Source organism: Hylobates moloch, unplaced genomic scaffold (genome assembly GCF_009828535.3).
Source record: "Hylobates moloch isolate HMO894 unplaced genomic scaffold, HMol_V3 SCAFFOLD_1, whole genome shotgun sequence".
NCBI classification, from domain to species: domain Eukaryota; kingdom Metazoa; phylum Chordata; class Mammalia; order Primates; family Hylobatidae; genus Hylobates; species Hylobates moloch.
Window position 1 is genome coordinate 222,991,877 of NW_026652276.1, and position 22,004 is coordinate 223,013,880.

The 22,004-nt window shown below is 39.5% G+C and overlaps 1 protein-coding gene across 2 annotated transcripts; it reads right to left on the reverse strand.

Annotated features, from left to right (window-relative positions):
* Nucleotides 1-52: 52 nt before the first annotated feature.
* On the reverse strand, nucleotides 53-19,628 carry CLEC5A (C-type lectin domain containing 5A). 2 transcript variants are annotated; one of them, XM_032761978.2, is made up of 7 exons: nucleotides 19,461-19,628; nucleotides 18,872-18,970; nucleotides 18,002-18,061; nucleotides 16,556-16,624; nucleotides 8,498-8,634; nucleotides 4,420-4,526; nucleotides 53-2,919 (listed from the first exon to the last, which is right to left on the reverse strand). In XM_032761978.2, the coding sequence occupies exons 2-7, from the start codon at nucleotides 18,948-18,950 to the stop codon at nucleotides 2,805-2,807; spliced, it is 567 nt and encodes a 188-aa protein (XP_032617869.1). In that variant the 5' UTR covers nucleotides 18,951-18,970; nucleotides 19,461-19,628; the 3' UTR covers nucleotides 53-2,804. The 2 variants fall into 2 exon arrangements, with proteins under 2 accessions (XP_032617869.1, XP_032617871.1); XM_032761980.2 differs by lacking the exon at nucleotides 16,556-16,624.
* Nucleotides 19,629-22,004: the final 2,376 nt, after the last annotated feature.

A 22,004-nucleotide genomic window follows, 5' to 3' on the forward strand; every position in this document is an offset into this window, starting at 1 on the left:
GATGTTTGCTCTTTCCAGAAGCACATTCGAAAACCATCACAGGGGGCTGAAGAAGAGTGACAGAATCTATTTAATGTTTTAACAAGATCATCCTGGTTGCTGGATGAACAATACATGAAAGGACAATAAAGGGAGAAAGATGAAGGCCACATGGAGATTGCATCAGTTAGATTTTGCTATATGAGAAATAACCAGAAAACTCCAGTGGTATACAGTGATAAGCTCTTATTTTCATGCTTAGAGTTTCAGCTGATCTAGGGTGGCTCTGCTGATCTCAGGTGGATTTGTTCATGAGTCTAAGGGTTGGATGGGGGTTGGCTGACCTAGGCGGGGCCCACATTTGAAGTCATGAAAAGTGAGCCTTTGATCTCATGTGGCTTGGCCACAACATTTTTAAGGCACCCTTCTCTGACTTGGACAAATTTTTATTCCCATATTATAAATGAGTAAACAAGTTCTGAAAAATTAAGTGGCTTGCCTACATTAAGCTTCTAGCAAATTGAAAAGCTACTTCTTGGCTGAAGATCTCAACTTCAAATCCTCCACAAAATGCTTCTCCTAATGTCTAATGCCATGGAGATACATAGAGGAATGTTATTTAATATGTGCAATAATTTTTTGAGGTAGGTATTACTACCCCATTTTATCAGTAAGGAAATTAAGACCAAGAAAGGGTAAGAAAACAGTAGTGATTCACACAGCATATTAGAAGCAAAGTCAAAACTCAAATTCAATGGTTTGCTAAATTTTCATTGCCTTTTTTTTTTGAAAGCATGCCACTTCTATCTAATAAAGATCACATTTATCTAAGCTTGCAGGGATCCAGGAACTCTCCCAATGATGAACTTAAACCAAAGCCCACATATTCCCTATCTACTCCCCACTCCCACCCCAGGCCATTGGGCTCCTTTTAGAACTTGCACAGAAGTGTCTCCTAATCTTGGGGGAAATTTAAACGGTCTCCTAAAGAAATCACTAGATGTCTACATTTCCTCATCTTAAAAGTTTGCAGTTATTCTGTCATGAAATAGGAAGTGAAGCAACTATAGTTCTCTCTTCTCAAAACAGAAGGATTAGGATTTCCTTTCTGTTGTCTGAGTTCTGGGGCTTGCTTTTGGCTAGAGTTCTATTGATTTTTTTCTCCACCTAGACTCAGCCTTTCTTTCCTTCTCAACGGTAGCACTTACTCTTTCCCAACACAGTCAGAGAACTTGTATCTCCACCGGCTACTAATATAATTCCAATTTCCACCCCATCTCAAACACAAATTACTTCTGGTAATTCCCTTCAAGCAAGTTCTGACACCTGATGTGTTACCTCCTTTTTAAAAGTTGTAAGTGGCCATGCTAAGGAGCCCAAAATGATGAAACCTAGGAATGAAGAAACAGAACCTAGTGTTGTAATAAAAAATACGATTTACAACAATCTTGTTTGGTATACATATAATGATATGTACAGTCATTACTGTGGTACATTGTTATTAGACACAAAATGGTATGCACTGTACTTAGGTGACTATTATTTCCATCATTTTTATACATGGTCTTCCTTATGGTTTAATTATTCTTACTCAAAACACACAAGGCATCTCTTTTCTCTTTCTTATGCACCGAGCAGGGTATATAGCTGATGTCTTGTGAGTGTAGAGAACAGCCAGGGTACCCTAAGACTTCTCTTCCTCTTTCTTGCCTTTCTTCCACTGTGGCCAAATGAATGCCCTGTTTCCTGTCTCAGGTGATTTCCATTTGACTCTGATGTTCCCTTTGTACTATGTGCTTATTCCTTGCCCCCAGCCAATGTTTCCCTGAGCAGCCCTTCTCTTTTTCTACTGCTTCGTCGGCTGGACCAGTTCTAGATCAATGTGATGCCAACCAGTGCCAGGCTCCTTGGGGTGAGTAGGCTGTGCCTGGTATCAGGCTTTCTCCAGAACTGAAGGGACGAATATATTGTGATTATTGTTGCCTAAGAGACTATCCAAAATTTTAAAAATATACTTAACAAATACAGCCAGGTACTCAAAACCTTCAGAGCAAAGGAAGCCTGCTTACCTAAATTTTGGTTACAAAGGAGTTACATATATTATAATGGAGTTTCAGAAATATGACAAGGGAATTTTTAGCTCAAGTGTCTCTTCAGGGCTTTGCTGAAGAACAGCAATCTAGTGTGTTTGGTTCCCTTGGTTGTTTGGTTTTCTTCAAAAGGGTCTCCAAGAAGGTTCCTATCCTGCCCAGACCTCTCTCCATTCCCATAAACAATGCTGCTGTCTCTGCTGCTCCAAGCTCAGCCCTAGGAGCCCTCCCCAAGGCCCAGCCTTAGTTCAGACTGAGGAGAGCCTCTGCTACCCCAGCTTGTGGAGTTAGGAGGGGCATGTGAATGGGGTTCCCTTCAGAACAGAGATGAAGTCACAGGAGCTATGTTTATCCCTCTTCCACCATGGTAATCCCTAAATAATGTTTATAATTGCTCACTCTACAGTTACTCCCTAGTAGTATGGTATGTACTCTGAGGCTAAAATAAAACAAACCCTGTCAACAGACTAGGGCTTTTTGATCAGTCAGAAATGTTCAGTACTGCAGAAGCATACCTAATCTCTATACCAACTGAGTTGTTTCCGTAAAACTGATCCTGTCTCCTGGAGATGGCTAGCATCCAGTCCCTCAGTGCAGAAGAAAGAAGCTCAGTTTCTCAAATGGGCAAGGACCGCTACTGGTAGACAGATAGGTAAGTAAAAGAATCATTGGCCAGATGACCTGTATGGATTCAAAAAGAGTTGCAAGTATAGTTCTTGTCACAGGGAACTGTGATCATTTGGCATTCTTCTCACAGATCCTGCGGTAGCTGGTATCACATGATGCAGCATCAAATGTCTTTGTTAGGCCAATGGTCGCACAGTTGAAATTCTGATTCTGATTGGTAACACTAAATGAGAAAACAAAACAAAACAAAGCAAACAAACAAAAAAACAAAGCATGGTGATGGCCCATCATTTTAGCCCAGCCTCTTCCTGATTCCAGAGTGAGAGTCTTGCAGGAGTTTTGCCTGGATGGGCAGCAGACTACTGGGCCCACACACGTCTCCATTTGGGCAGCCTCCTTTTTAGCTCAGATCCCTCTCCTAATCCAGCTCTGCAAATGCAGCTCTAAACCGACCCTTTCCTGTCACCTGTCCTGTGAGCTTGCGTGGATTCAGTCTTGGACTAACTAACTCACTCTGGCGTTCGGTTAGAAGCATCTCATGGGCTGTCTCTTCTTCCAAAAGTACTGTTTAGGACAGTATGCGTGTTCACAGCAGGAGGACAGGAAGGAAAAGGAGAGAGGTTGTGCATCCCTTTCCAGACCATAGTGGCTTCAGAAAAACTTGGAGGAGGTATTTGTTGGCTCTCCCACTGCTTTTTCTGTCATTCAGTCTGTTTCAGTCTGACTGAAAAGACTCTGGTTTCAGAGAAATGTCATGTGTTTTGGACTAGCTTTATGATATTTAACACATTTCTAAGCTTTTCTTGTCCTCAGTTCAACTGTCTGTGAAATGGGGAATGATAAAAGCTTTTCATGTAGCATCATGGGGAATATTTCAGGAAACAACATATGCAAAGTGTTTAGCATAGCACTGGCATTAGCAGACACCGAATAAATATCAATTTCCTCCTCTCTGTAGGGAAGCCCAGTTACAGGCTGGGGGACTGACTTGACCTCTGTCTGAATCACTACTTTCCTATAAACACTGGGATAATTATTGGTGTCCTCACCAATCCTAATCTCCGTGGAACAATTCACAGGAGATAGCTCTTGGGGGTCAGAAGTTCATAGCTTTAAGACATAGACAAGTTGCTTATAATAACCTTTCTTTCGATAAAGAAGGCACATCTGGGGAAACTTGTAGGTACTTTGTAATAAAAGGTGATCTGTGGGTTAAAAGACGAAGCCCTTTTGATCAGTCAGAAATGCTAGTGTTATAGAAATAGATCTCATCTCTATACCAACTGGGTTGCCTCCATAAAACTGACCCTGTCTCCTAGAGATGGCTAGCATCCAGTCTAGACTCATATCTAGTCTGTTTGAAGTCAAGATACTAAGCTTTTTTGATCAGTCAGAAATGCTCAGTGCTATAGAAACTAGCATCTATAGAGAGCTACAAGATACATCAAACGAATGCCATGTAGGTGGATTTGTTTGGATCTTGATTTGAATAAAATAATTTGCTATATGAATACTCTTCTCTCTCCTTATGAAAGTTTGATCTCTTTCATAAGAAAATGTTTATTAAACTGTGTCTCAGGGGATAGATGGGTTGGAAGAAAGGAGAAGAGCAGAACAGAGTCAAGTGTCAGCGTTTGAGCTATTCCAGGGTGAACCCACCAATCTCAGGTTTGGTCTTTGAAGCAAACGAAGATCCCCAGGAAACTGTGAGATGTTCACATACTTGCCATTGAACACAGAGTTGTTGATCCAGCGCCACCTTTTCTCTTCACGATGGTAAATTAAGCCAATAAAATACTTCTCAGCATCAGTTATGTCCTGAAGAAACTTCTAGAAATTAAAAAAAAAATTGCAACAGTGAGTCTTTTAATGATGCCTCTCTTGAGCCAATGTGCCCATGATTATACCTGATCCTGGGAATAAGGAAGGCTGGTAGGGAACTCTGAGACCGGCTATAGCTGGGACTCACCACTAACCCTAAAGAAGTCGTTGTCAAGATTCACAGGGAATCTGGAAAGCCTGAGGTCTTCTTAAAACACAGACTGCTGGGCTCCTGGTTAAGTAGGTCTAGTGAAGGGAACCAACAATTTACTTTTCTACAAAATGCCCAGGTGATACTGATGTTTCTGTCCAGGGACCACACTGTGAGAATGAAGGGGAAGGGGTACTGTACAATCTAAAACAGGGTCATTTAAAAAAATATGTCATGCTTTTTAGCATATGGATATAGGATTGTTTTTGTTGCCAGAAATTTTGTATGCTAAGTGAGGCAGAATCAAGTGCCAACAAAATGCATTTCTATATATTGAGTACGTAGGAAAGGAAAACAGTGAGATTTAAAAGTGTATTGCCTTTAAAAGTGTAATCCAAGAGGAAATAAGCAAGTGCTTGTTGAATATTTGATGATTTGACACTAGTCCTAGACATCTTTATTCTGTAATTAATTGGTAAGTTACAAATCATTTCAGCCGGAAGTGTTTCCTATACTTGTCACATACCTCCCATAATCAGTGGGTATCCAAGTCTTATTCTTTCCATCCCCATGGTTATTTCCCTAGTTTCTTGCTTTTCAATGTTCTCCTTTTCTGAAATACCTTATTTCATTACTTTTTAATTAATTACTGAATGTTCTCATTCACCAAACATCTCTCGAGTGTCTATTATATGCCATGCATTGTATTAGGCTGAGGATATGGAAACAAATATATTTCTCTTCAAAGAAATTATGATCAAGAGGGTTGGCAAACTACAGCCAGCGGGCCAAATCCAGACTTCATCCTGTTTTGGTAAATGTTTTATTGGAATGCACCCATGCCCATTGTTTACACATTATCTACGGCTGCTTTCAAGTTACAACAGCAGAGACCAAGGCCCTGAAAAGCTTAAAATGTATATTATCTGACCCTTTTTAAAAAAAGTTTTCTGACCCATGGTGTAAAACCAGAATCCTTAATGCTGAACTCTCATGCTGGAAGCCATGGATGGTTTCCCAGGAAAACTATGAAACCACTGGAATGTTATGAAAAATATTTTGCTTATGTAATGTTTCTGGGAAGGGGTACATAGGTTTTATCACCATTTAAAAAAAAGTCAGTGGTACCATCATGTTTGAAGAACCACAGGTTTAATGAGGGAAGACGATCAACTTAACTAGCATAATGAGGTATCTCAGGTGTAGTACTAGGAAATTATGTACTGGATCTGGAAGAGGCAGAAAGGAGGAAGCCATCATTCTACATAAATCTGAAGTTTTTCTAGAATGATAGATAAGGTGATACCTGAGATGAATTTTAGGAGATAGCTAAGTTTGTCAGACAAACTGTCGGGGAGAGTATGGACTTCGTGGAAGAGAGCATGGATTACAGGCAGGTGGGGAAGCAGCCTGGAGCACTTGAGGAACTACAAGATGCTCAGCGTAGTTAGTGCAGAGGTGGCAGGGAGGTGGTTTGAGAGACAAGGCTGGAGCAAAGGCAGAGGCGGCACTGTGCAAGGTCTGATATGATGTAAGGTACATGGATGTGCTTTAGTCAAGGAATAGGCTGAGGTGGACATCCAGGCCAAAGTGACTCAGCGAGTTTAGGGAACAGGCATATATATATATACTTGTTGTATAACCTATTTGCGTAAGCTCATGCTTAGCTCAGAGCCACTGTTGTTTGAAAAAGGTATAATTGACCTGCCGATGCTGTGCATGCAGCTTGGCTCGGCTCAACGTGTCTTGACATGGTACAGGCTCTGGTGCCCAGAGAAAGAGAGAGAGAACCAAGGCTGTCCATCTTGCAGACTGATAGAGGGCAGCCAGGACATGGCTCAGCATGCATTCATGCCCAGAGGGAGAAAGAATTAAGCTGCTGACCCTGAAAGCTAAGGGAGAGCCAGCTGCGCAGCTGTGCATGGGAGCGGCTGGAACAAGCAGCTGAGATAGACAGACAGAGAGTATGAGAAAGCTGCTGATGAAAGCGCTGCTGAATAAAACTACATTTCACCTGCGTATGGCCCCCGAGTGTTCTTTCAGCTATCTGCCAGCCACCCACTCCCCTAGGACCTTAGCATGGGCTGGAACCTGACCCCGAGTGTGACATTCGGCGAGGTCATGAACCTGACATATGCCATGCTCGGAGAACTGGCGTTTAACCCACTTTAATTTGGAAAATGGTACGGTTTAGAGGCTTAGAGGTATTATGATGTCAGTTCTGAGGAGGATAGCTAGAAAGAGTGCAAAACTGGAGGCAAGGAGATGGATTAGAGGAATTCTGAAGAAATCCAGATGAGAACTGAACTATTTGTTGTCAGCATAGAGAGAAAAGGACTTGTTTAACAAATAATTGAGGAGGAAAAGAGAAGGTAAAGTCCCAGAAAACTCTTAAGCCTTCAATCTTGGGTGACATGAGTACTCACCAATATTTGGAATGCAACAGGAAGAGTAGAGGGGTCAAATATAATTGACTCAGTTTTGAACATAGTGAGTTTGTGGGACTCTTGAAACATCAAAGTGGAATTTGGTATACTTGTTGGGAGGAGAAGGATGAGCTGGAGATACAGACTTGAGAGTCACCAGCAAACCATTGGCATGGTGACCTTTGTCTTTTTCTTTTCTTTTCTGTTTTTGTTTGTTTGTTTGTTTGTTTTTTTGAGACAGAGCCTTGCTCTGTTGCCCAGGCTGGAGTGTAGTAGCACAGTCATGGCTCACTGCAGCCTCTACCTCCTGGATTCAAGCAATTCTTGTGCCTCAGCCACTTAAGTAGCTGGGATTTCAGGCATGTACCAACTCACCTGGCTAATTTTTAGTAGAGACATGGTTTCACCATGTTGGCCAGGCTAGTAGTGATGACCTTTTTCATCACCAAGGAAAAGGTGCATGGATGTGCTTTGGTCAAGCAAATTGGGATCCACAAAACTTAATGGGTGTGGCAGACTTGTCACACTTGCTTCTTCCCGTTGCCTTCCCTCCTTTCCTCTTTTCATTCCCCTGTCTTGCTCCTGTTTTTCTACCTTCAGACATTTTCCCTTGCTACCTGTGTACTTAGCCCTAGAGAGTTTGTAGCATCCAGATCCCTTGCTCATCTATTACCAAGATTCAGAAAGGAGATCTTACAAATTCTTCTAAATCACAGGAGGACTTTTTAGAGGAGGAATAAAGGGATAGAAGCGAGAGAAGCAAGAGTATAGTGTATGTAGCACAGATTATAGTATGGGTTTTGGAGTCAGAGAGATCTGAATTCAATTCCATGTTCTGTTATTTGACCTTGGGCAAATTACTTTTCTGTGCCCTAGTTGCCATTTATAAAATGTGGATAATGATACATCCTCATGATTATTATCATGATCATCAACTGCAAATTCAGTTCTATGACCTGATTCTTACTTTTTCACGTTACTAATTTTGTCAATTCATGTCTTCCTTGTTTACTATGCAGACTGGGATCGTACATTGACATAATATCTATAAGGTATTCTTTTAGTTGTTAAACAACTTTTATACACATCATCTCATTTGGTCATTTGCTTCACTTTAAGTATCTTGGCCCATCCCCAGGATATCAGCTAATTACAGTGCCCTGTAGAAAAGACCACAAGGTGCGAATTTCTATGGTTAAATGAAACTGAAAAACATGCTGCTTCACTGCTACTAAGAAGAGTCTCCTAACCTCCAGTCCAGAACAAATAGCTTCAGTTTTTCAGCCAGCCACCTCTCCGTTCCTCACTCCATCCCATCCCCACTCCCCCAAGTTTCCACCCCATCCCACCCACTGAGGCTGTGTGGAGTGTGTGGTTTTACTGTACCATTCCAGTGTCCTCACCAGTTTCTCTGGTGTGTTGACAATTGCCAATGTGGATCCTTTTCCTTTGCAAAAGTCCCTGCTTTCATTCCAAGATGATTCAGAAGTGGATAAGAAAAAACATCTTTCTTGATAAAATTCCCAGTCTTTGGGGCAGACTGAAGAGGTCCAAGAAAGGAGAGTATGAGTTTACTGGTTTGAGTTATAAATCCTGGAACTAAGTCATGAAACAGTGATACATATTTTTGTTTTGTTTTAACAATTATATTGGTAAAAATTATTCTCTATCCAGGAAGAAATTCCACCCAGTCTAGTCTGGTTCCTTGACAATAATATAAGGAGAATAAGAAGAAGAGTGCAGTGGCTGAATAAAGTTTCCATTAGTCATCCCCCCTACAGGAACACCAAATTTGACAACTATCTACACACAAAAAAGCACATATACATACATGAGAACAAAAAATCAGATGAACTCTCAGTACCTGGATAGCTGGAAGAGGCACTGCAGAGGGTAGGAAAGATAGTCTTGAATTGCTGACACCACCCCCACCCTATACCTGCTGCAGTGACAGCATGGCATGGTGAAGTCTATGTGCATGGGAGAGGGAGTGTGCAGGGATTGTGAGACTTTACATTGGACTCAGTGCTGCCCTGTCACAGTGGAGGGCAAAACGGACCAAACTCAGCTGATACTCACCCATGGAGGAAGGATTTAGATGAGCGCTAGCTGGAGAGGAATAACCCATCCCAGTGGTTGAAACCTGAGTTCTGGCAAGCCTCGCCACTCTGAGCTGAATTGCTTTGGGGCCCTAAATAAACTTGAAAGGTAGTCTAGGCCACAAGGACTGCAACTCCTAGGCACGTCCTTGTGCTGAGCTGGGCTTTGAGCCAGTGGAATTAGGGGGCACCTACTGAGATACCAGCCAGGGTGGCCAAGGGAATGCTTGTGCCATTGCTCTCCCAACCCCAAGCAGCACAACTTGCAGCTCCAAAAGAGACCTTTTCTTTCTACTTGAGGAGAGGAGAGGGAAGAGTAAAGAGTACTTTGTCTTTCATCTTGGATGCAAGCCACAGTAGAATAGGGCACTAGTCAGAGTCGTGAGGTCCCCATTCCAAACCCTAGTTCCTGAAAGACGTTTGTAGACACACCTAGACATACCCTGGGCCAAAAGTGAATCCTCTGTCTTGAAGATAAGTACACAGTCCTGACAGGATCCCTTACCTGCTGATGAAAGAATTCTGGGGCCCTGAATAACAAGCAGCAATACCTAGGTAGTATGTTATGGGCCTTGGGTGAGACTGAGATGTCATGGGCTTCAGATGAAACCCAGCACATTCTTTTGCTTGAGAAAAGAAGAGGGAAAAGTAAAGGGGGCTTTGTCTTGCACCTTATGTAACAGACTGGCCACAGAGAAGTAAAGGTCAGCTCTTGGGGTCTAAGATTCTAGGCCTTGACTCTTGGATAGCATTTCTGGACCTGCCCTGAGCCAGATAGGAGCCCACAGGCATAAAGGGTAGGTTCTAGGCCTGGCAGCATTCGTGACAAGCTGACCAAAGAGCTCTTGTGCCTTAAACAAAAATCAGTGGTAGTCTGGCAGTGACCTTGTGGGCCTGTGATGGTAGTGGTCATAGGGTGAAGCGCCTCTGCCTGTGGAAAGGGGAGGGAAGAGTGGAAAGAACTATGTCTCATGACTCGAGTTTCAGCTGAGCCACAGGAGGACAGAACACCAGCTAGATTTATAAGGTTTTTGACTCCAGTCCCTGGTTCTAAGACAGCATCTCTGGACCTATTTAGGGCCTGGTGGAACTCACTGCCCTGAAAGGGAGGTCACAGGCTTGGCTGGCTTCACCATATGCTGATTATAGAGCCCTAGGACATTGACAAAACATAAGCAGTAGCCAGGTAGTAGTTACAGTGGGCCTTGAGTGAGACTCAGTGCTGTGGTTTCAGGTTTGACCCAATGCAGTCCCAGTGGTGGTGGTCACAGGGATGCTTCTGTCACCCTACTCCCAGGTCTGGGTGGCTCAGTGCAGAGAAAGAGATTCTGTTTGGGAGAAAGTAAGGAAAAATAATAAGAGTCTCTGTCTGGTAATCCAGATAAATCTTTCAGATCTTATCCAAGACCAACCAGGTGGGTACCTCTACGAGTCTGCAAGACCCACAGCATTACTGGGCTTGGGATGTCCCCCATGCAGATAGAGCTTAGGTCACACCTCCCAAGTCCTTTTGAATACCTGGAAAGCCTTCCCAAGAAGGATGGGTATAAACCCAGACCGTGAAGACTACAATAAATACCTAAATCTTCTATGCCCAGACACTGATGAACATCCACAAGTATCAAGACCATTCAGGAAAACATGACCTCACGAGTTGAGGTAAATAAGACACCAGCGACCATTCCTGGAGAAACAGAAATATGTGACCTTTTAGACAGAGAATCCAAAATACCTGTGTTGAGGAAACTCAAAGAAATTCAAGATAACACAGAGAAGAAATTCAGAATTCTATCAGATAAACTAAGAGATAGAAATAATTAAGAAGGATCAAGCAGAAATTCTGGAGTTAAAAAATGAAATTCACATACTGAGGAATGCATCAGAGTATATTAATAACAGAATCAGAGGGGTCACAGAAGTCAGAGGAGACAAAAGAAAAAAGAATAAGAAACAATGAAGCACACTTGTAAGGTCTAAAAAATAGCCTCAAAAGGGCAAATGTAAGAGTTACTGGCCTTAAAGAGGAAGTAGAGCAATAGATAGGGGTAGAAAGTTTATTCCAAGGGATAATAACAGAGAACTTCCCAAACCTAGAGAAGGATATCAATATCCAAGTACAAGAAGGTTATAGAACACCAAGTAGATTTAACCCAAAGAAGACTACCTTAAGACACTTAATAATCAAACTCCCAAAGTTCAAGGATAATGAAAGGATACTAAAAGCAGCAAAAGAAAAGAAGCAAATAATGTACAATGGAGCTCCAATATGTCTGGTAGCAGACCCACAGTGTTACTGGGCTTGGGATGTCCCCCAAGTGGAAATCTTATAGGCCAGGAGAGAGTGGCATGGCATATTTAAGTTGCTGAAGGAAAAAACCCTTTGCCTTAGAATAGCATATCTGATGAAAATATCCTTCAAACGTGAAGGGGAAATAAAGACTGTCCCAGACAAATAAATGCTGAGGGATTTAATCAACAGCACATCAGTCCTATAAGAAGTGCTAAAAATAGCTCTTTAATCTGAAAGTAAAGGACATTAATGAGCAATAAGAAATCATCTGAATATACAAAATTCACTGATTATAGTAGGTACATGGAAAAACACAATGTCATAACAGTGTAACTGTGGTATGTAAAGTACTCTTAAGTAGAAAGACTAAAAGATGAACCAATAAAAATGATAACTACGACGACTTTTCAAGACATAGACAGTAAAAACAAAGTTATAAATAGAAACAACAAAAAGTTAAAAAGTGGGAGACAAAGTTAAATTTAGAGTTTTTCTTTTCTTTTTTTGCTTACTTGTTTGTTAATGCAAGCAGAGTTAAGTTGTTATCAGCTTACAATAATGGGCTATAAGATAGTATTTGCAAGCCTCATAGTAACCTTGAATCAAAAAATATACAGTAGATATATAAAAAACAAAAAGCGGGAAATTAAATCATACCACCCGAGAAAATCACCTTCATTAAAAGGAAGACAGGAAGGAAAGAAAGAGGGAAGAGAAGACCAAAAAAAACCCAGAAAACAAATAACAAAATGGCAGAAGTAAGTGCTTACTTATTAATAATAATATTGAATGTAAATGGATTAAACTTTCCAATCAAAGTACACAGAGTGGCTGAATGGATGAAAAAGCAAGACCTAATGATCTATGTGGAGAAACACACTCCATTCCACCTATAAAGACACATACAGACTAAAAATGAAGGGATAAAAAGAGATATTCCATCCCAACGGAAACCAAAAAGGAGCAACAGTAGCTATACTTATATCAGACAAAATAGATCTTGAGACAAAAACTGTAAGAAGACACAAAGAAGGTCACTGTATAATGATAAAGGGGTCAATTCAGCAAGAGAATATAACAATTATAAATATATATGCATCCAATATTGGTACACCCAGATATGTAAGGCAAATATTATTAGAGCTAAAGAAATAGATAGCCTCCAATACAATAATAGCTAGAGAGTTTAACACTCCGCTTTCAGCATTGGACTGATCTTTCAGATGGAAAATCAACAAAGTAACATTGGACTTAATCTATGCTATAGACCAAATGAACATAATAGATACTTATAGAACATTCTATTCATCAGCTACAGAATACACATTCTTTTCTTCAGCATATGGATCATTCTCAAGGATAGACCATATGTTAGGTAACAAAACAAGCCTTAAAACATTCAAAAAATTGAAATAATATTAAGCATCTTCTCTGACCACAATGGAATTAAATAGAAGTCAGTAACAAGAGGAAGTTTGCACAAATACATGGAAATTAAACAATATGCTCCTGGATGACCAATCAGTCAATAAAGAAATTAAGAAATAAATTGAAAAACTTCTTGAAAGAAATAATAATGAAAACACAACATACCGAAATCTGTAGGATATTAAGATGGAAGTTTATACCTATAAGTGCCTGCATAAAAAAAAAAAAAGAAAAAAGAAAAACTTCAAACCAAAAACCTGATGACAAATCTTAAAGAACTAAAAAAGCAAGCACAAATTAAACCCAAAATTAGTAGGACAAAAGAAATAATAAAGATCAAAGCAGAAATAAATTGAAATGAAGAAAACAATACAAAACATCAATGCAACAAAAGTCGGCTTTTTGAAAAGATAAACAAAATCAATAAACCTTTAGCCAGACCAAAAAAAAAAGGAGAAGGAGATGACCCAAATTAATAAAATCAGAGATGAAAAAGGAGCCATTACAATGGATGGCACAGAAATTCAAAGAATCATTAGTGACTACTATGAGCAACTATATGCCAATAAATTTGAAAATCTAGAAGAAATGGGCAAATTCCTAGACACATACAACCTACCAAGATTAAACCACAAAGAAATCCAAAACCTGAATAGATTAATAACAAGTAATGAGATGAAAGCCATTATAAAAACTCTCCCAATAAAGAAAAGCCCAGGATCCAATGGCTTCACTGCTGAACTCTGCCAAGTATTTAAAGAAGAACTAATACCAATCCTACTCAAACTGTTCTGAAAAATAGAGAAAGAGGGAATACTTCAAAATTTATTCTATGAAGCCTACATTACCCCGATACCAAAACCAGACTAAGACACATCAAAAAATAAAACTACAGGCAAATATACCAATCAATATTGATGCAAAACACCTCAACAAAATACTAGCAAGCTGAATTCAACAACGTATTAAAAAGATCATTCATCACGACCAAGTGAGATTTATCCCAGGAATGCAAAGATGGTTCAACATATGCAAATTAATCAATGTAATACATTATATTAACAGAATGAAGAACAAAAACCATATGATCATTTCAATTGATGCTGATAAATTATTTGATAAAAGTCAACAACCCTTCATGATTAAAACTCTCAAAAAATAGGGTATTGAAGGAACATCCCTCAACAAAATAAAAGCCATATATTACAGACCTACAGCCAGCATATACTGAATGGGGAAAAAATGAAAGCCTGTCCTGTAAGATCTGGAATATGGCAAGGCTACACATGCTTTCATCATTCTTTATCAACATAGTGCTGGAAGGCTTAGCTAGAGCAGTCAGACAAGAGAAAGAAATAAAGGGCATCCAAATTGGAAAGGATGAAGTCAAATTATCCTTGTTTGCAGATGATATGACCTTATATTTGTAAAAGCCTAAAGATTCCACCAAAAAATTATTAGAACTGATAAGCAAATTCAGTAAAGCTCCAGGATACAAAATCAACAGACAAAAATTAGTACCATTTCTATATGCCAACAGTGAACACTCTGAAAAGAAATTAAGAGACTAATCCCATTTATAATGGCTACAAATAAAATAAAATATCTAGGAATTAATTTAGCCAAAGAAGTGAAAGATCTATACAATGAAAACTATAAAACATGGACAAAAGAAATTGAGAAGGACACCAAAAAATAGAAAAATATTCCATGTTCGTGGATTGGAAGAATCAATATTGTTAAAATGTCCACTCTACTCAAAGCAATCTACAGATTTAATGCAATCTTTGTCAATAACCCAATGATATTATTCACAAAAATAGAAAAAATTATCCTAAAATGTACATGGAACCACAGAAGACCCAGACTGTCCAAAGCTATCCTAAGCAAAAAAATAACAAAACTGGAGGAATCACATTGCCTGATTTCAAATTATACTACAGAGCTTTAGTTATGCCATGGTGCTTGCATGACAACAGACATATAGACCAGAACAGAAGAGAGAAGCCATAAATAATTCCCTACATCTATAGTGAACTCATTGTTGACAATGGTACCACGAACATGCATTGAGGAAGGGACAGTGTCTTCAATAAATGGTTCTGGGAAACTGGATATTCATATGCAGAAGAATGAAAGGAGACCCTTATCTCCTGACATATACAAAAACCAAATCAAAATGGATTAAAGACTGAAATCTAAAATCTCAAGCTATGAAAATACAAGAAAACTTTGGGGAAACTGTAGGACATTGAAGTGAGCAAAGATTTCTTGAGTAATATCCCACAAGCACAGGCAACCAAAGGAAAAATAGATAAATGAGATCATACCAACTTAAAAAAGCTTCTGCCCAGCAAAGGAAACAATCAACAAAGTGAAGAGACAATCCACAGAATGGAAGAAAATGTTTGAAAACCACCCATTTGACAAGGTATTAATAACCAGAATATATAAGGAGGCCAAACAACTGTATAGGAAAAAAAATCTAATAATCTAGTTAAAAATGGGCAAAAGATCTGAATAGACATTTCTCTAAAGAAGTTGTACAAATGGCAAATAGAAATATAAAAAGGTGCTCAACACCATTCCTCATTATAGAATTTCAAATCAAAACTACTGTGAGGTATCATCTTAACCCAGTTAAAAAGGCTTTTATCCAAAAGGCAGGCAATACCAATGCTGGAAAGGATTTGGAGAAAAGAGAACCCTCATACGTTGTTGGTGGGAATGTAAACTAGTACAACTATGGAGAAGAGTTTGGAATTTCCTCAAAAAACAGTAAATAGAGCTACCACATGGCCCAGCAATTACACTCCTAAGTATAGGCCCAAAAGAGAGGAAATCAGTATATTGAAGAGACATCTGCACTCCTGTTTTTATCGCAACACTATTCACAATAGCCAAGATTTGGAAACAAACTAAGCGTCCATCAACAGATGAATGGATAAAGAAATGTAGTACATATACACAATGGAGTACTGTTCATCCATAAAAAAGTCAGATCCTGTCATTTGCAACAACATGAATGGAACTAGAGGTCATTAAGTTACATGAAATAAGCCAGGCAGAGAAAGACAAACTTCACATGTTTTCACTTACTTTCAGGAGCTAAAATTTGAAACAATTGAACTCATGGAGATAGAGCATAGAAGGATGGTTACCAGGGGCTGGAAAGGGTAGTTGGTGGGGAGGTATAGGGGAGAAGTGGGGCTTGTTAATGGGTACTAAAAAATAGAAAGAATAAATAAGATCTAGTATTTGCTGGCACAACAGGGTCACTATAGTCAAACATAATTTATTTTCAGATTTAAACATAACTAACAGTATAATTGGATTGTTTGTAATACAAAAGATAAATGCTTGAGGTGATGGATACTCCATTTACCCTGATATAATTATTACATATTGCATGCCTTTATCAATATATATCATATAACTCATAAATATATATATACCAACTATGTACTCAGAAAATTAAAAAATAAAAGCCCAAATAATATACACAAAGAGAATGAACTGGAAGGTCTTTTTGGTCCCTTTGAGCAAAAAAAATCCATAAGAATGAAGACAATGGGAGAAATCTCTAAGAATTCAGTGCATGAGAACCTAGCGGATGGAGAGTAGGTTGTAACCATGCACTTTACCTGTTCCATAGCTTCTTGTGGGAATGAAGCCGTTGGGACTTGGCGAACTGCTCCCAAAAATCTGTGAGACTGAAGTGAAAAGAAAACCTGAAGGTTATGGTATGATGAATACAATACAGAAACAGAAACATCAGAGTATGGGCTGTGTGACTCTGAATCATGGAGATGACAAGAAGCTCTTGGCCACCCTGAGCTAGAACATTTCAGATAATTTCTTTCTTTGAGCCTTCCATCTAACTACTATCATTATTTGTCATGCTCGACACCCAGATCCTATTTCATGTCTCCTTTTTTTGATGTAGCCATAGGCATCAAATCCTGAGAAAAAGAACAGAAGAAAGGAAAAGTAATGGAGGAATTTAGTATCAGAGAGAAACTCTCACACTCCTATCTTATATAAACCTTTGACAGTGTTTTCTCCAAAGGACTGTTTGGAGTACTTCTCCCCCAGGCTCCACACAGCATCTTTGCTGTTCTTTCTATTTCTGGTGTCCCAGATTTAATATGAAAATTCATAATCCCGGGCAACTCTGGGACTCTTTTCTCATCAGTGCTGTATTAGCTCTAAGGATGGAAGCTAATCGGAACAAAATTTCAGGGCCAAGGGGATATTAGCAGACAAGGAAGCAGGTGAACTTTAGGGAGATTTTCTATAAGCAGGGAAGGGTCCATTCATTTCTAGAAATCCATATAGGGGCCTCATTTTCCTGGCAACACTGGCTGTCTGAGCAGGCAGCTGCAGTGGCTTCAGAGGCTTGTCAAACATCTAATTGGGGTGCCAGTTATTTGTCCATTGTGGTTGAAGACCATTTTACTCTGACATCAAATTAGTTACTTACGTTTATCTTAATGAAACAAATTGGCACTCACTTTTTATTTCAGTACCCCGTTTATAGACTCTAAGATGTAATAGCCTGGTTTTCATCAGAAACTACTTTGAGATTATAACTTAAGGACTGAATAAATGTTTTATGAGTATTTTCTCCATACAGCTCACTGTATTGGGTTGCCTCTGTTGATACTAAGATAAATGAGAAATGGTCTTTCTCCTAACGATGTCAGTAGTAATAGGTGTCTTAAGAGGAAGTGAGAGGATGTTGTTGGGAAAGGCTTCAGGAGGAAGCTGGTTTAATAGGGAGAGGAGAACCATGCCCCACTCATCTCTCCATCTCCCATAGCTACTGACTATTAAGCACTTTCACAGTCTATTACAATGATTAGATATAAATCATCCCCATATCCAGGAGAAAAACTGAGGATCAGAAATTTCCCTCAGTCTGCTCTTGGTTTTCTCATATGTAAAAGAAAGGGAATTAATTAGAAGATCTTTATGGACCCTTTGTACCAAAGAATTTCTTGGGAAAGGAGGCTGTGTGAAAGGTCTCTAGGAATTCAGCATAGAAGTAGCAGGAGGATGGGGAGAAGATTTACCACCATGCAGATTACCTGTTCCATAGCTCCTGGTGGTGGTGAAACCATCGTTACTTTTGTTAAAAATCTGTGGGACTGAAAAGAAAATCAGCTGTTGGCTCAGCCCCAAATGTGACTGCATGATGAATATGACAAACAAGTATCAGCACAGGGGCTGCTAGGGTACTGTGACTATTTCTGGGAGATACTGATCTGACTCAGTGAAGATGCGTAAATGTGGTTTTGTGACTACGTTCACTTATTCATATTTCTGTCCTGCTGTCTGACATGATAGGAATTGCACCTTCAAATTGCATCATAAGGAAGACAGCTCTTAGCTAACTACTGCCTCCCACTCACATTTCCTTCCTCATTTATTTTCCCTACTGGCTTCTGGGGCTGGAGAAGATTCTAGTTTCTGATTGCAGTAAAGTCCTTTCATAGGAGGCTTCTTTTACTAGGCATTTGGATGAATTAATTTATATGTATACAGAGAGAAATTTCTTTCTCAGTTAAATCCTGTCACATTATACTTCAGCTCTTACCACGGCCTTATCATTGGGTTGAACTGGAGCTGTATTTTTAGATTTTGCCAACGATAACAAGCACTGCCAAGTACTTCAGCTGAGATCACCCAACTAATATTCTACTAGCAAAAGCTTTGCATGGGGTTCTAACCATCAGAGACTGGTAAGTTCTATATCTCCAAGGTAGACCAAGGAGCCTGGCCCACTGTGTGTGCTGGGGAGTGAGAAAGGCATTGCCAACTGACCTCAGGTTGGGTCAGTTGGTCTCAGGTGGAAAGACTTGGATACGTAACCTTTACACACAACCATGCATTCTGAGAGAAGAGTCAATGAGCAAGACAACATGAAGTTTGGGGCAAGAGGTTGCTCAAATACTCACAGTAAAGTAGAAATAAGGTCGTTCCAACAACTTTAAGCACCACCACAATAAGCCCAGAGATGATCATGTGCCAGTTCATGATGAAGGAGCTGCAGGGGCCTGTGAAGATTAGAGCACAGCAGCATCAGAATTCGGGAACAAGGCTGCTTTTCACTAGGACATATCCCAGCCTCTCGCTCAGAGTACCCAAAGCAAGGCAGGCTTAGAAGACAGGCATGACATTGACAGGTACCAGGAGGTGACCCAGCATGGGCCCCGAACACAGAAAGAACCATGTATTGATTGGAGCCTTGGAACTTGGCATGCTGCCTCTCCTTCACTCATTCCCTACTCCAGGCCTCAGCCTTGCCCTATTTGTGGCCTCCTAAATTCTGTCTAATAATTAAACCCTCTCCTGTATTTTGAGAGCCCTTGTCCTTGAAATGACCCTTGTTCCCAAGGACCTTAGTTTGTAGCCTTCACCATACTGACTTAAGTTGTCAGAAGCCTCAATCTTCCAAATACCAGGGGTAGGTGACAGACAGGACAGGCAACCCTGAAGGTCCTGGCATTGGTCAACAGTCCATGCAGCCAAGACAGACAGACTCACCTCTTTCTCCCTGGAAGGCTAGGCTGGCTTGCAGATGGGGGTCTTCCTGGTGGCCTAATGCTTGGTGTGGCAGGCAGGGGCCCCGTCTCCTGAGAATACGCTCCTTTTGCCCAAGCAACGTTCTTCCTTCTTCACAGTCTCTGCCTTGGTAGCATCCCCGAGAAATACCTCTTCCTGTTCAGTGGGGTTCTTGGCAAAGTGAGCAGGCGGGGCAAAGAAGGGAAGAGAGTCTCTAGCCCTAGCGGTGGCAAGAGCAGACTTCCTGCCAGGGGAGTTCTAATGCAGAGGAACATTTTAAGGACAATTTGGAAAACAAAATACCTCAACACAGATTCACCCTTCCTCTGTGTCTAAATCTCCTTGAAATACAGTGGGAAGAGAAATGTAGTAAAGTTTTAACAAACATTGAATCTGGATAAAAGGTAGCTGGAAGTTATTTGTACATTCCTTACAACATTTCTGCAAGTCTGAAATTATGTCAAGTTAAAAATGTTAAGAAAAGAAATCCAGTTGAAGACACTAATATTAATGAGCAGGTTCTTGCTGTTCCATTTGCTCCATTTGCTGGAGCTCTGCTCATTCCCCTTTAGCATGGACTCCTCTCTGGCACCACTTTCTCACCTTCCAGACCTCATGGTGATTCTTCAGTGTTTCTTGAGCATGGCACTCTGCTGGATACAGCAGTGGGCTGGGGTGAACAATACTCAAGTCCTATTATCAAGGAGTTTTTAATTGCATGTTAAATTTGAAAATTTGCTTTTATTTTCCCTGCTATGAAAGCTACATGTGCTCATGACAAAAAATGGCTGGAAAATATTAACATGGAAAATTGAGAAAACAAAAAACATTTATAACCTTGTACATTTAGTTATAGTCATTGCTAGCACCTCAGGGTGTATCCTTTCGAGATAAGTAGGTAGATAGAAAGACAGATGGATAGGTAGATAGATAGACAGAAAATCACTGGTTCACATAGAACAATGGGAACATATTGTACTTATTGTTTTGTAATTTATCTGCTCAAGATTAAGCTAACACTATGTTATATATATCTTTTCATGTCAAAATATAGATTTTGATAATGTATTTTTTAATATGTGCATAGCATTCAAGTGTAAAAGTATATGATTTATTTATTCAGGTGTAAAAGTATATGATTTCTTCAACAATTGCATAACCACAAATTTTCTAGTAAAGTGTGGTGGACAATAACAAAGTTTTAAAAATCAGTCCTGGGTTTGATTCCTGGAGCTGACCTTCACTAGCTGAACATCCTTGATTAAGTTACTGAGTCTCTTTACCTTCCATTTCTTTATCTATAAATAGGAGTAATTATAGTAAATACCACATAGGATTGTTCCAAGAATTGAGCAAGATAATGCTTATAATTTCAATAGCGTGATACTCAGCATCTTAAACATAAATCCTTAGTATTCTAACTATTTTCTAAAACACCCAGTGCACAGTGAACAGCTAAGTGCATGCATCATTTTACATGTCCTTAATAATTTTCTTGGGCTAAGTTATCAGAAATGTAAATGCTGGATCAAAAGACATGTACATTTGGAGGGCTTTGGAACATTAAAGTTGTGTTTTGTTTAACTTGGATAATCCTCTGAGTTTTTGAAAAATCTCATTGAACCTGATTTATCTGATCACAAGGTAATTACTTCTAGACCCTAGATTGCTGTCCAGAAGGATCCACATATTTATTAGACAATAAATATGGCCAATTATGCCAGCTATGTTAGGAAGTATGGGATTCAGGAGATTTGGTTATTATTCTTTAGGAAGTTTTTAACAGAGACTTTCTGAATAACTTAATAAAATCTATACACTTGGATAGCAAGTGAATCTTTTATAACAAAGAGGTATAAGAGATCTTTCAAATACCATCAAAAGAGAAGAAAATGTCATAGCATAAAAGGATGTCCACAGAAGTTTTGGGGTTAGTACTCTGACTGATGCATTGTGGGACACCTCTGCTTGGCTAGAAAATCTAAAGAAAAATCTAAATTCTTGTTCAAGGCTTTGGACTCCAATGCTTTCCTTAAACTTGACGTTATCAGAAACCTTGCTAAAAAAAAAAAGCCAATATCTGCAATGGCAAATGCTACTGACGGGTTACTAGAGATGAAGTCAACAGCACTGGGGGCCCATGCCCATTGCTTTGGGAAAATAATAAGAAAGGGGCTTCTAGTCACACAATTATAAGGAAATACCCACACATTGTTTTTTGGGGAAAAAACCATGAGATCACTAATTTTTAATCAGTTGTTATAGACTGGGATAATAAATTCTCTGCTTAGTGAGTCAAATTAGATTTTTTTCACTAGGCTGAGTCCTAAAAATAAAGAAAAAAAGTTTTATTATAGAGTAAAACTGAAATTTAACTTCGGCAATCTTCATGTGACATTAAGTTGGAAATGCTAAGTCTTTAGGGACTGTATTATGCAATATTATAATTGCCTGAGCAGAAAATGGAGTCAGCTCTGCATTGTAATTACTAAAGAGTTAAGAAGACCATGCCCACAATTGTAGATA